Source organism: Papio anubis, chromosome 1 (genome assembly GCF_008728515.1).
Source record: "Papio anubis isolate 15944 chromosome 1, Panubis1.0, whole genome shotgun sequence".
Taxonomy (NCBI): domain Eukaryota; kingdom Metazoa; phylum Chordata; class Mammalia; order Primates; family Cercopithecidae; genus Papio; species Papio anubis.
Window position 1 is genome coordinate 126,443,026 of NC_044976.1, and position 15,038 is coordinate 126,458,063.

Genomic DNA, 15,038 nt, shown 5'->3' on the forward strand with positions numbered 1-15,038 from the left:
CTGCTTAGGAGGAAAATAAGGATCTCAGGGTACTGTCAGGATCAAGATGCACCTAAGCACGAGAATTTACCATAGGTCAATGTGGCCAGGTACTGTGCAAAAATTCTAATACAAAAGAGGGCCGGGCATGGTGGCTCACACCTATAATGCCTGCACTTTGGGAAGCCAAAGTGGTGGGATCGCTTGAGGCCAGGAGTTTGAGACTAGCCTGGGCAATATGGTGAGATCCCATCACTACAAAAATTATAAATAATAAAAGAGTTGGGTGGAGGTGGGGGGCATAATGTCACTTATGCAAAGATATAAAGTCCTACTGCCAAAGCTGAGAATGGCCCAGTCTTTACGATGTAGATTATAGTAGATTTGGAGATGGGGGAAGGGTTTTAGGAATGGAAAGAAAAGACAATGTTGAATCGCGTGAAATTTGTGGCATTCTTAATTCTGCAAGAGGAGTGAGGCCATAGGACAGAAAAAGCCTGAACAGCAGAAGGGCTTCCTATGGGTACATCAGTGAAAGAGGTGGTATATCCATCCCTGTAAAGGCTATTTATCCAGGCTCATGGAGGTTCCTGTCTGGAGTACAGGAGAATGAGACAGGAACAGAAGGGCTGGGTTGGCAGATCACTCACCTGAAACAGGCATCTCTCCCTTTCTGGTGGTCCTGACAGTCCTGCTCTGGGTGGCCTCAGTGCTCTCCCGCTCCTCTGGGGCTTCCTCTTCCGTCACATCCTTGCCCTGCCCAGCTTCCTTAGTTCCAGGCATAGGACTAGCCTCTCGGTGGGGGCTGCTGCCCACCAACTCATGGGGCTCCTTGCTCTTGTAGGATTTGCTGTCACAGACCTGCAGGGATGGTCTACTGGGTCAAAGGTGTCCTGACCGCCTATGTCTTTGATTGGGGCCCACTAAAGGAAGAAGCCCTGCCTCATGCTCACCAAGTCAACCCACATGCATGTCTGCTCCAACAATTTTGTTGACAGAGTTTCAACTGGGTGCAGTGGTACATGCCTATAAACCTAGCTACTTGGGAGGCTAAGGGGTGAGGATCACTTGAGCCCAAGGGTTCAAGATCAGCCTGGGCAACATAGTGAGACTCTCTCAAATGACAACAAAAAGAAAAGATAGACAGGGTCTCAGATGACACAGATTATCTTGCCCAGGCTGGAGTGCAGTGGCTGTTTACACAGGCATGACCATGGTGGTACACTACAGCCTCAGACTCCTGGGCTCAAGTGATCTCCCAGCTGAGCCTCCGGAGTCCTCTCTTGCCCAGCTGCTACTCTAAGGATTTGATTTTTTTTCTTTTTTAAACACGGTCTCACTGTCACCCAGGCTGGAGCTCAGTGGTATCATCATGGTTCACTGCAACCTCTGCCTCCCTGCTCCAAGGATTTTAAATTGCCCAGAATAGAGTATTGGATTCCACAACTCCTTCTCTTACTAAGAACTTTGTTTTTCCTGCCAACCAACTCCACTCTAGAGAACCAGGACTACTTGTAGAGACTATTTTCATGACAGAGGTTTATTTCATTTTCTAATATCTGAGGGAAATATTTTAACTGGTATTTTGTTTTTCCAATTCCAAAAGTTTTACAGAATTCTCCTTAAAAAACAAAATCACGTATTTGTAGCAGATTCCATTTATTTTGCATACGTACACATATATGTGTACTGACTGTTTTTTATATATATGCCTTTTTAGGAATTCAGTAAGGTACAATTCTTGGTAGCAAACAATGCCCCCAGCAGCTCTGATACCCCTTAGGACCAGTACCCTTGATACTTTCCTCACCTTGCTGCTACAGTGGCTACAGCTCCGCCTTTTGCTCTTCTTCAACTTGGAATCTGGACCTCCTTCGTGGCAGGAGCAGGCACAGTCCTTGGTCCCATCTGGCCACTCAGTCTCCTAGGAGATACTTGGGCTTGATTAGCTGCCAAGTTTTTTGTGTGTGTGTTTTTTTTTTTTTTAGACAGAGTCTCACTCTGTGGCCCAGGCTGGAGTGCAGTGGCACGATGTTGGCTCACCACAACCTCCACCTCCCGGGTTCAAGCGATTCTCCTGCCTCGGCCTCCTGAATAGCTGGGATTACAGGCACGTACGACCACACTTGGCTAATTTTTGTATTTTTAGTAGAGACAGCGTTTCACCATGTTGGTCAGGCTGGTCTCAAACTCCTGAGACCTCGTGATCTGCCCCCCTCAGAGTCCCAAAGTGCTAGGATTACAGGCATGAGCCACCATGCCTGGCCATATTTTTGGTACCAAGAAAGGAAGCTAAAGTTGTGAGCCATATGAGCACAACACAGCCCACCCTCTCCCCATGTCTTTTTTTTTTTTTTTTTTTTTTTTTTCGAGACAGGGTCCGGCTCTGTCACCCAGGCTAGAGTGCAGTGTCACATTCATGGCTCACTGCAACCTCTGCCTCCTGGGCTCAAGTGATTTTCCCACCTCAGCCTTCCAAGTAACTGGGACTGTGCACCACGCCTAGCTAATTATTATTATTATTTTTTGTTTGAGACAGAGTCTCACTCTCTCTGCCAGGCTGGAGTGCAGTGGTGTGAGCTCAGCTCAGTGCAACCTCCGCTCCCTGGGATCAAGCGATTCCCGTGTCTCAGCCTCCCAAGTAGCTGGGATTACAGGTGCATGCCACCACGCCCATCTAATTTTTTTTTGTATTTTTAGTGAGATGGGATTTCGCCATGTTGACCAGGCTGGTTTCGAACTCCTGACCTCAAGTAATCCACCCGCCTTGGCCTTGCAAAGTGCTGGGATTACAGGCGTAAGCCACAGCACCTAGCCTATGGCGAATTTTTGTATTTTTAGTAGAGATAGGAATTCGCCATCTTACTCTGGCTGGTCTTGAACTCCTGACCTCAAGTGATCCACCCACCTTGACCTCCCAAAATGTTGGGATTACAGGTGTGAGCCACCACTCCTGTACCCCTTCCTCTTTTATGTATCAACTTCTCACATTGCCTGGGGACATCAATAGCCCGAACTAGATTAAGGTCTATTATGAATCCCTGAAACAATCCCTAAATGACCTAAAGACTGACATATCCCAATTGCCCCAGATGTTTCAAGAAATATTTAAGTCAGACAAAATCTGAGGCAAAGTCACTGGAGACCCTCCATCATGAGACACAATGTCTTTGTTTCTGTCTCTCTGTGCCTTCAGCTCTCCCATCTCTTCCAATCCCCTTGAGAACTTTGTACCCATGGAAGGCCCACTCAATGATACTCTGTTTAATAAACCCAAGACATAAGTACCATTATCATCCCAATTTATGATGAAGAAACCGAAACAAAGAGAGGTTAAATAAGTTTCTCAAGGTCATACAGCTACTAAGAAGCAGTTTCTCCCCAGGAAAGAGAAAAAACATTTGGTCAGGAAACATGAATTAAAAAAAAAAAAAAATACTACTTGAAGAGCAGTGACAACCAGTAGACTCTGCAGCTGGCTTACCTGAGGAGTTCATATCCTAGCACTGCCACTTACTAAATATGAGACCCTGACAGCAACCTCTCTGCGTCAGTTATGTCTTCTGTAAAATGCAAACAAGAGCAATCTCTCCATAGGATTACTGTGAGAATTAAATGTGTCAATAATCCATTAAAATACTTCGCAGCAATGCCTGTCACTTTGTAATACAACTAAGTATTAGCTTCTATCATTATTATTAATATGGGAAATCTTGTTTCTACTTTCTTTTTTTAACAACAAGCTCATCCTCAATTGGCTCTATTTTCTTACATGAGCAAAAACGAAAAAGTTGAGGCCGGGCGTGGTGGCTCACGCCCATAACCCCAGAACTTTGGGAGGCCAAGATGGGCGGATCATGAGGTCAGGAGATCGAAACCATCCTGGCTTACATGGTGAAACCCCGTCTCTACTAAAAATACAAAAAATTAGCCAGGCGTGGTGGCGGGCGCCTGTAGTCCCAGCTACTCGGGAGGCTGAGGCAGGAGAATGGCGTGAACCTGGGAGGCGCAGCTTGCAGTGAGCCGAAATCATGCCACTGCACTCCAGCCTGGGAGACAGAGTGAGACTCTGTCACCAAAAAAAAAAAAAAAAAAAAAGAAAAGAAAAAGTTGAATTAAGAGTAATAACTCCGAGCTAGAGAGAAAAGGGGAAGAAACAAATCCTTCTAACTAGGGAATCCTAAGGCCCCCGCAACAACGGCACTGTTTTCCCAAAGGCTCTGCATGTCTGTCTCAGCCTGACCTTTGGTTTGTTCTCCATGATTGTCTCAGATCCTAGAGTCTTTCAACTAGAAACCTTGGGCCATAGTAAGCCAGAGAAATGATTAGTGAGAAAACGCAAGGCTTGATTCATGAAACATAGATGCTTTTCAATAACCTGGCATACCTTATCATAATTTTAGGCCGGGCACAGTGGCTCACACCTGTAATCCCAGCACGTTGGGAGGCCGAGGCGGGTGGATCACTTGAGGTCAGGAGTTCGAGAGCAGCCTAGCCAACATGGTGAAAACTCATCTCTACCAAAAATACAAAAATTTGCTGGGCGTGGTGGCATGTGTCTGTAATTCCAGTTATTTGAGAGGCTGAGGTGGGAGAATCGCTCGAATCTGGGAGGTGGAGGTTGCAGTGAGCCAAGATTACACCACTGCAATCTAGCTTGGGTGACAGAGCGAGATTCTGTCTCAAAAACAAACAAACAAAGAAAATACCTTATCATGATTTTGGACCCCGATCTCTTTTTTTCTCTTGTTCTTTGAGGCTGTGGGTATCTTGGGAGGCTCCTCCTCTTCTTCCACATCAGGCAGGGCCACTTCTTCAAAGCCATCAAACTGAGAAGGAGTTGGTGCTGCTCAGCACAGACACCAGGCCAATATCCCTCCCACGTGTGGCCTCCCCTCTTCATAAGGCTACAGCAGCCTCAGGGCCTATACCTCATACTCCTTCTCCTCAGTCCAATTGATCTCTTCAAAGTCACCCATCCGGCTAGCTGCTGGGCGCAAGTGGTCAAAGAAGATAGAAAACTCATCCTGTAGGTGGTCGTGGCCCTTGAGGAGCTGCCACATCTGTGTCTTGAGCTGAGGAGAATCACAGAGGGAAAGAGGAAGTCTCCAGAGCCTCTCTAGGCTACCCTTCCCAACCAATCCCATATACCTCCATGTTCTGCTTTCCTAGTCAACTGGGAAACACACAGAGACTCTGCCTGGTAACAAAGAATACTAAAACTTTCTCTTCCTCCTTAGCTGCCTACAGGGGAAGGGTACTAATACTAGATTTGACTCCTAACGATCCCACTCTCCACTCTGCCCTACTGGTCTCCAGCTAGGGCACTACCCCAAGCAGAGCAAGGAGGTAAGGCCCCTCCCAGGCCCCAGAACCTCCGTCCTTGAGCATCCCTTCCAGGACATCCATGGCATTCCTGAGCCTGTGAAGGTTAGACAGGCTCTGGTTTCAGGTAGCAATCCCTCCCTACCCCAGTGCTTTATGCTTTGGGTAAGCCTAAAAAGTCCTTGCCTTGTTCATCTCCTCCAGGAAGCCCATGACACTCCAGAGGCAAAAAGGTATGGAGTAGGTTGGGGAAAGAGACAAGGGAAAGGCCTAAGGCCCAGAAGACAACAGGAAGAAAGCAGGACAGGAAAGAATACCTCGGTGATCTCCTGCGGAAGGCAGTCTGCACAGCCCTGGAGGACCTTGATAATCTTTTGGTGGTGTGAGGGGTTCTCTGCAAAGCAAATCTCCAGCTGCCGAAGGAACTTGCGGCTCTTCTCAAAAGCCTGCTGCTCCTCAAACTACCAGAGTGCAAAGTGGACAAAAGAGGAGTCACAATACAGCTAGAGCAGGACTTGAGGGTTCTAAGGATAAGAACTAGTGGACCAGGACACAAGAGATGACAGAATCCTGGTTTAAAATTCTAGTTTACAACTATGAGATCTAATTTAAAACCCTAACCTCCATCCACCTTGGACCACTGGTGGATAGCCACCCAAAGCAATTAAGATGTGAGCAACAGCTTCAAGAGATGTACGTGTTTCAAAGTGTTTGCTGTTTTATGAATTGTGAAATCAAGACACCAAAATTCATATGATACTTTAGAGTTTATATTACAAAGAATTTTCAGGCTACACAAGGTGGCTCATGTAATCCCATGTAATCCCTGTAATGCCTGTAATCCCATGTTGGGAGGCCAAGGCAGGAGGATCGTTTAAGGCCAGGAATTCAAGACGAGCAACACAGTGAGACTATGTCTCTACAGAAAAATTTAAAAATTAGGCAGGGGTCATGGTGTACACCTGTAGTTTGAGCTACTTGGGAGGCTGAGGCAGGAGAATCCCAGGGGCCTGTGTTGTCCAGGCTCGTCTCAAACTCCTGGCTACAGGCCAGGCACAGTGGCTGACGCCTGTAATCCCAGCACTTTGGGAAGCCGAGGTGGGCAAATCACCTGAGGTCAGGAGTTCAAGACCACCCTGACCAACATGGTGAAACCCCATCTCTACTAAAAATACAAAAATTAGACAGGTACAGTTGTGCATGCCTGTAATCCCCGCTACCAGGAAGGCTGAGGCAGGAGAATCACTTGAACCTGGAGGCAGAGGTTGCAGTGAGCACAGATCGTGCCACTGCACTCCAGCCTGGGTGACAGAGTGAGACTTTGCCTCAAAAAACAACAACAATAACAACAACAACAAAACTCCTGGCTACAAGGGATCCTCCCACCTCAGTCTCCCAAAGTGCTGGGATTACAGGTGCCAGCCACTGTGCCTGGCCATTGTCTCTCTCTCTTTTTTTGAGACAAGGTCTTGCTCTTGTCATCCAAACTGGAATGCAGTGAAGCAATCATGGCTCAGTGAAGCCTCAACCTCTCAGGCTCAAGTGGTCCCCCAACCTCAGCCACCCAAATAGCTGGGACCAAAGGTGTGCACCACCACACCCAGTTAATTTTTAAATTTTATGTAAAGATGGGGTCTTGGTACGTTGTCCAGGCTGGCCTCAAACTCCTGAGCTCAAGCCATCCACCAGCCTTGGCCTCCCAAAGTGCTGGGATTACAGGTGTGAGCCACTATACCTGGTCGACATTATCTCTTTAAAAAATTTTTAGCCAGGCGCAGTGGCTCATGCCTGGAATCCCAGCACTTTGGGAGGCCAAGGCGGGCAGACCACAAGGTCAAGAGATCAAGACCATCCTGGCTAACACGGTGAAACCCTGTCTCTATTAAAAATACAAAAAAATCTAGCTGGGTGTGGTGGTGGGCGCCTGTAGTCCCAGCTACTCAGGAGGCTGAGGCAGGAGAATTGCTTGAACCCGAGAGGTGGAGGTTGCAGCAAGCTGAGATCGCACCATTGGACTCCAGCCTGGGTGACAGAGTAAACCTTCGTCTCAAAAAAAAAAAAAAAAAAAAAAAAAAAAATTTTGGCCAAGCATGGTGGCTCACACCTGTAATCCCAGCAATTTGGGAGGCTGAGGCGGGCGGATCACCTGAGGTCTGGAGTTCAAGACCAGCCTGACCAACATGGAGAAACCCCATCTTTACTAAAAATACAAAATTAGCTACGCGTGGTGGTGCATGCCCGTAATCCCAGCTATTCGGGAGGCTGAGGCAGGAGAATCGCTTGAACCTGGGAGGTGGAGGTTGCAGTGAGCAGAGATCGCACCACTGCACTCCAGCCTGGGCAACAAGAGTGAAACTCTATCTCAAAAAAATAAAATAAAAATTTTCTTTTCACATATACACTGATTGGATCCTCATAATAATACCAGAAGAGAAAATGGGCATCACACATTATACACAGAACTACCCCACTGTCACTTAACCCTAATAAAACTCTTAGAATAATCTTATTCCTCCCTTTGTTCCTATTTTTGTGACAAGAAGTCCAGGACTACTGGGATATCCCTCATGTTTAGCCTCCTATTCTGCAACATTTTACATGTTACCGTACCACAGTGGCCTTCCTAGACCACTGTGTATAAAACCACCCCTCTAGTTTCCTTTCCTGCTTTATTTTTCTGTAAAACATGATCACTGTAAAACACTGTATACTACATATTTCACTGTTTATACTTCTTTTTATAATTTATGTTTTTTTTTTTTGAGACGAGTCTGGCTCTGTTGCCTCCAGGCTGAGTGCAGGCTGGATCTCAGCTCACTGCAAGCTCATCTCCGGGTTCACGCATTCTCCTGCCTCAGCCTCCCGAGTAGCTGGGACTACAGGTGCTCCCCATCACCGCTGTTTTTGTATTTTTTAGTAGAGATCGCTCACCGTTAGCCAGGATGGTTCTCGATCTCCTGACCTCACAAGGTGGATCCCGGGCCTGCCTCAGCCTCCCAAAGTGCTGGGATTACAGGCTTGAGCCACCGCGCCCGGCCATAATTTATGTTTTATATATTATATATATATGTTTTCTGGAGTATCATCCGAACTTCCCCATGAAAACATAAGCTCCATGAGGGCAGGGATTTTAGTCTTTTGTAATTGCTATATTCCTAGCAATTGAGGTCAGGAATTGTCTGACAGTTAGGAGGCACTTAACAAATACTTGTTAAATGAATGTCTGACTTGATACCAGTGAGAAGCAGAGAGCATATGACTCACCCAAAGTCTCCTTTGGCAACTACAGGTAAAACCCTCTCATTTATCATGTAAAGAAAATGGGAGCATGGGATTGGAAAGATAATCCCTTGAAAAGACAGAGGCTCTTATCACTCTGGGCTAGGGGACGTGTGTGTGTCTGGAAGGAGTTGGGAGATTGAAACAGTCTTATTCAACCCCATTCAATCCCAGTCTCACTCTGACCCAGAAGTCCTAGTGTACTTATTTTCCCCATTCACTTACTAATCCACAGGCCAGAGCTTGCTCAGGTAACAGGAAAGCAGCAAAGTCTTTCAACAGCTGAGGCCAGTCTTGGAGCAGAATTTGCAGGCTTTTGTAGAGATCTACAGCCGTCTGTCTCTGGGTACTTGACTCAAATTCATAGATGACTTGAAGGAAGTCTTCATACTTGCCAGGGATATGTTGTAGGGCTTCTCGTACCTACACGGGAAGACTTTCAATCATCAACACCCTTTATTTGGGCCACAACAAGCAATAAGGGTACAAGGGAGAAGGCAGGGTTATGGTTAGAGAGCTCCAAGAATTATCCATCAGAGGCTGCACCTCCAACAGATCTTAACATCTGACTGTTAATGGAAGATACAGAGCAATAGGCAAGGTAAAGATCTTTTTCTGGGAGTGAGCAAGTAAAAAAACATTTTCCAAGTTCCACAGCTCTACCCACAAAACCAAGTAATGCTTTTCTCTGGGTTGCAGCCCTAACGTTTCCTTACTGATTACATCCTCATAATGAAATAGGTAACATGTGTTTGTACATGTATTTCAGCATGGGCGTAATCTGAGAGTAAATAATACCTAAGGTAGGAATATCAGTAAAATATTAGGAGATGAGAAAAAGCTATGACTATCATTGCCAGTATTCTGCTTTCCAGGGGGATAAAGGAACCAGGTAGTTACCAACAGAAGGATATAGTTCTCCAGGACACTACCAAGAAGAGGTTGGCTTACGTCTTTTTTTTTTTTTTTTTGAGACAGGGTCTCATTCTGTTGCCCAGGCTGGAGTGCACTGATGCAATTATGGCTCACTGCAGCCTCAACCACCTGGGCCCAAGTCATCCTTCCACCTCAGCCTCCCAAAGTAGCGAGGACTACAGGCATGTACCACCATGCTTAGTTGATTTTTTAATTTTTGTAGAGTTGGAGGTCTCCTATGTTGCCCAGGCTTGTCTTGAACTCCTGGACTCAAGGAATCCTCCTACTGTAGCCTCCCAAAGTGCTGGGATTATATGCAAGGGCCACAACGCCCAGCCTGGTTCATGTCTTTTCTTTTTTTTTTGAGACACAGTCTCACCCTGTCACCAAGGCTGGAGTGCAGTGGTGCGATCTCGGCTCACTGCAACTTCCATCTCCCGGGTTCAAATGATTCTTGTGCCTCAGCCTCCCCGGTAGCTAGGATTACAGGCGCCTGCCACCACGCCCAGCTAAATTTTGTATTTTAGTAGAGACAGGTTTTCACCATGTTGGCCAGGCTGGTCTCGAACTCCTGATCTCAGGTGATCCACCTGCCTCGGCCTCCCAAAGTGCTGGGATCATAGATGTGAACCACCATGCCCAGCTGGTTCATGTCTTAAGAGCAATGTATTTCTCTGAAATCCACTTGCTGACCAGTGTATCCACTGTCTTTCTTCTCAAGCCAAAGGTTCTATAAAGGTCCTTATCAGCCCACCTAATAAAGTCACAACCTCCCACTGATGATGGTGGTATCATTTTTCTGCCAATCTCTAGTAAACAGAAGGATGATGGCAGGGTATTAACAAACATACTTATGATTGAATTCTACGTCTCTTTGTGGTTCTGTCACAGAGATCTTTTGCCAGAAAAGCCAACATAGAGGAATATGATGCCTGCTGTATAGCCTGAAAAACAGACGTCATTTTTAAAAACATCTCCCTTGAAGAAGCAGCCACATTCACAGAGACTGGTAGTAACAGGAAGCAGCATTTGCCTACCCTGGTCAGATAAGCTTGGGCAAAGGCCAAGTCCTTCTGCTCCCTGAGGGGATCTCGTTCGAGAATGTCCTCATCATACAGCAACAGCAGCTTGGAGGTGTCCTTGCTGGCCCGAGCCCGACTTCCCCGCTTGTTGCGAGCTCGATGATTGTTCCGGCCCTTTCCAGCAGCTTTGATGCTCTCTCCTTGTAGCACACATGAAAAACATTGTTTCTCTGTCCCTAAACCCCTGCTCTTCCCATTCCACCACATGCACCACCCCAGCCAAATCCTATTCAATATTATGGAGCAAGTCAAGGAAAAGGTTGTTGGGAAAACGGTATGAGAAGTAAGTCTGTCAAGTCAGCTCTACACAGAGTCTGCAGTGTAACTGCCTTAATTGGGATGACAAGATAATCAGCTACTTCATATTGAGAAAGGAAGTCTAAAGAGCAAGTGTGGCTTCTGTAGTGCTCTTGAGAGACTATGTCTGGATGAGGAACAAGCAGTGTTTCCTGAAATAAACATGGGTCTTAGCCCCACACATGACAGATAAGGTAACAATCAGTTTAACAAAGTGAACAGTCAGGTGCAGTGGCTCACGCCTGTAATCCCAGCACTTTGGGAGGCCGAGGCAGGCGGATTATAAGGTTAGGAGTTCGAGACCAGCCTGACTCACATGGTAAAACCCTGTCTCTACTAAAAATACAAAAATTGGCTGGGTGTGGGGGTGGATGCCTGTAATCCCAGCTACTCAGGAGGCTGAGGCAGGAGTTTCGCTTGAACCTGGGAGGGGGAGCTTGCAGTGAGCCGAGATCACGCCATTGCACTCCAGCCTGGGCGACACAGCAAGACACCATCTCAAAAAAAAAAAAAAAAGAAAGTGAAGGAACCTAATATAAATCTAACAATGGATGAGAATCAAATTAAAAATTTCTGAGTATCTGTTCTCCACAAAGACACCACATTAAACGTGTTTTGGGAGTGGGGGATTGCAGAACAGATCCAGAGGGTTTCCTCTGGAAATCCTCCACCTGGTTTATAAGCTATCCACTCTGCACACTGTCCTCTAGACAACGAGGTTAAGTGAGACTGGCCCTTCAGTATAGGCTTGCCTAACTCACCTGGTGGAGTTCTGCTGGTCTCCACTTCTGGAGCAGTCTCAGATGAGGCAAAAGTAGAAGGAGGCTTCTCAGCTGAGTCTCCAACTGCTTCATCCATCATTTCATCCTCTTTCTGTAGGCTTTCCATTCCTTCTGCTTCTTCTTCCTCCTCTTCTTCCGGCTCAGAGTTCTCCTCCTGAGAATTCTCTTCTTCAGACTCACCCTCCTGACTCATGCGCCTTTCAGATGCCAGCCAAGTCAGTTTCTCCATTGTTTCCTGTAAAACCCTCCAAAGAGTACTTATAATGGCTCTTAGTGGCTCATGAATTGCAGAACAGCACAAAGCTATATCAGGATAATCTGAAGTTAAACAATGGGGAGCCCACCACAGCTGTCAGAGGGGAATTCCCTGAGTTACGAAATCCCAGCAATGGGCCAGGTACAGTGGCTCACGCCTGTAATCCCGACACTTTGGGAAGGTGAGGTGGGAGGATCACTTGAGGCCAGGAGTTCAGGACCAGCCTCGCCAACATGATGAAACCCCGTCTCTACTAAAAATACAAAAATTAGTCAGGTACGGTGGCACATGCCTATAATCCCAGCTACTTGGGAGGCTGAGGCATGAGAATTACTTGAACCTGGGAGGCGGAGGTTGCAGTGAGCTGAAATTGTGCCATTGCACTCCAATCTGGGAGACAGAGTGAGACTCCATCTCAAAAAAAAAACAAAAAACAAAAAAACAAACACACACACACACACACACAAAACAAGATAAAAAAAAGAAATCCCAGTGATAGCTGACATTCGGCCTGACAGCAGGAGAGGGGAAGAAGTTCCCTTTTACAAACTTCTGTAACCTGAAGATAGTTTTCAGGCTAGAGTGCGATGATGCAATCTTGGCTCACTGCAACCTCTGCCTCCCAGGTTCAAGCAATTCTCCTGCCTCGGTCTCCTGAGTAGCTGGGATTATAGGCAGGCGACACTACGCCCAGCTACTTGTGTATTTTTAGTAGAGACAGGGTTTCTCCATGTTGGTCAGGCTGGTTTTGAACTCCCGACCTCAGGTGATCTGCCTGTCTTGGCCTCCCAAAGTGCTGGGATTTATAGGCGTGAGCCACCGCGCCAGGCTATTTACACTTTTTTTTTTTTTTTGTGAGACGGAGCCTTGTTCTGTTGCCCAGGCTGGAGCGCCATGATGCGATCTCAGCTCACTGCAGCCTCCATCTCCCGGGCTCAAGTGATTCTCCTGCCTCTGCCTCCCGAGCAGCAGGGATTACAGGCACCCACCACCACGCCTGGCTAATTTTTGTAGTTTTAGTATAGATGAGGTTTCACCACGTTGGCCAGGCCAGTCTGAAACTCCTGGCCTTGTGATCCAACCACCTCAGCCTCCCAAAGTGCTGGGACTACAGGCGTGAGCCACCAAGCCCAGCCTATTACTATTTTTTAATTTTTTAAGGCATCTAAAGTATGGTCAGGTGATTCAATTTAATGTGTAAATCAGTTTAATATAATCAGTAAAATTTCATCCTTTCCATCTCATTTCACCTCAACTTCACAATCATGTTCCATAATGCATTACAAATAAATAAAAATGATTTTAGGACTATCCATAGTGTAGCAAGCAAGCAGGTGGCATATCAATAAATTAAACATATTACTGAGTCCACAAAATACTTGAGAATATTCTCCAGCTCTCACCTGGAGTTCTGGGACAGAAAGCACAGATTCCTCAGAAGCTGATGACATTTCATCTTCCTCATCTTGGGTGAGGTCATCAAAGTCCTCTTCTTCCTCTTCTTCCGGCCCATTCTTCTCTCCTCCAGTTTCTGGCCCAACTGGAGTCTCCACTGACTGACCATCAACACTGGGTGACTCTTCTGGCTTCCCTGGGGGGCTACTAAGCCTCACTTCAGGATCCATCGAGGACAAAGCATTCTTTGATGATCCTTTGTTCACATCTGTCCCTGAGGTTCCTTCATCAGGGTGCTCTTGAGAAGATGAAGGGGTTTTAGCTGGCTGACTCCTCTCCTCTTCCTTCTGTAAGACTGTCTGTTTCTTTACCTCTCTAGCACTGTTCAAATCCTCGCTTGTGACGCCAGTGTCCAATTCCACAGCATGTTCCTCTTTGATGTCATCACAAATGTCACGCTCAGGGGATCCACTGATTTCCTCTCTCGCATCTTCAGGTTCCACCTTGACAACTTCCTCTAAATCCCCAGAGGAAGAGTTGTTTACAGACTCCTGGATGCCCTGAGGCAGCGGCTCCAGAGCTTGTCTTCCCTCCTCTGTCTTCACAACAGTCCAGCGACAGGCACTGTTCTCTGACAATCCTTCTTGGCACTCTGCATCTGCTGATGGAGGCCCTGGGCTATGTTCCACTTTGGGGAAAACAGTAGCAGAGAGAGGAGATAGTTCCTGGGGCTCTAATTTGGGTTCTAGGCCCTGAAAGGCATTTTCCCCATTAGCCACAGCACAAGCAATGTCCACATTCACGTGGGCCTTATCTTCAGGGGTGGAAGGTATAGGAAGATTCACAGAATTGCCAGAAACAATTAAGGGTGAGACAGAGGAGGCCATAAGGGGCTGGTTCAATTGACAGGGGAAGGAAGTAGGGTTAACCAAGAGGGTGGTAATGGGAATAGTCTGGGGACTCTGGGCCACAGCCGCATTGACAGGCTGGATCATGTTACAGCCACTGCCAAGGCTCACAATCTTCACAGTGGTAGCAGGAACAGTGAAGATAACAGATGCAGGGTGGTGGATAACAGGGGTAGGTTTCATACAGGGAGAGGCCTTGATTCCCCTTCTCTTTGAGGGTCTGCGTCTCACATATGGCTTCCGAAACTTAGAAGGGGCAAGGGAGGGCAGCATTACCTTGGGCACAGGGGCAGAAGAGAGCAAAGTCTGGGACTCAGAAAGAGGGAAGCTTGTCCTGCCCTCAGGGGGCATAGCAGGCAGTGCTGCAGGAGACTCAAAACTCTCACCTCCACTGACCGCCAGTGGAGGGACACCTGGAACTGTCTGTAAGACAGTGGCTGGCTGGATCAGGTGAGGAATTCGGAGCACCATTTTGCTCGGAGGGGCTTCTGAATGAGTTGATCGGGCTGGTGTTTTCCCAGGGTTGAAGCTAGGCTGGAGAGAGGGGCTGGGTTGGATAAGGAGGGGTTTCAGGACTGATGAACGCTTCTGTCTCCAAGCCTTCCTGGGGAAACGGGTGGCAACTGGCTTCAGTTTCAGGACCACACCCTTAGGCAATAGCAGTGGGTACCGAGTTTCACTCTCCAATTCCGAGTTGTCTTTTTCTAGGCCATGATCTGAGTTGATCTCAGTGGTTCCAGTCACATGTCCTACCTCTCTAGCACTATCAGCCATGTGCCGCAGTTCTTCCTGGATGGATGGCAGACTGGCCTATTGGAAA

The 15,038-nt window shown here is 47.1% G+C and overlaps 1 protein-coding gene across 9 annotated transcripts in view; it reads right to left on the bottom strand.

Annotated features, from left to right (window-relative positions):
• Nucleotides 1-15,038, bottom strand: part of GON4L (gon-4 like) — a 240,991-nt gene that overhangs the window by 142,816 nt on the left and 83,137 nt on the right. For 6 of the 9 annotated variants that reach the window (XR_004179950.1, XM_031658515.1, XM_031658493.1 and 3 more), the window contains 9 exons: nucleotides 13,319-15,028; nucleotides 11,639-11,894; nucleotides 10,536-10,720; nucleotides 8,809-9,006; nucleotides 5,622-5,765; nucleotides 4,911-5,054; nucleotides 4,689-4,808; nucleotides 1,790-1,903; nucleotides 630-840 (listed from right to left, as the gene is read on the bottom strand). Coding sequence is in view for 8 of the 9 variants with exons in the window: in XM_031658515.1 (XP_031514375.1) it covers nucleotides 630-840; nucleotides 1,790-1,903; nucleotides 4,689-4,808; nucleotides 4,911-5,054; nucleotides 5,622-5,765; nucleotides 8,809-9,006; nucleotides 10,536-10,720; nucleotides 11,639-11,894; nucleotides 13,319-15,028 (3,082 nt within the window). In the remaining variant the exon portion in view is untranslated. Of the gene's footprint in view, nucleotides 1-629; nucleotides 841-1,789; nucleotides 1,904-4,688; nucleotides 4,809-4,910; nucleotides 5,055-5,621; nucleotides 5,766-8,808; nucleotides 9,007-10,535; nucleotides 10,721-11,638; nucleotides 11,895-13,318; nucleotides 15,029-15,038 lie in introns of those variants that run through there. The other 3 variants (XM_031658588.1, XM_021930507.2, XM_031658636.1) reach the window with 3 other exon arrangements.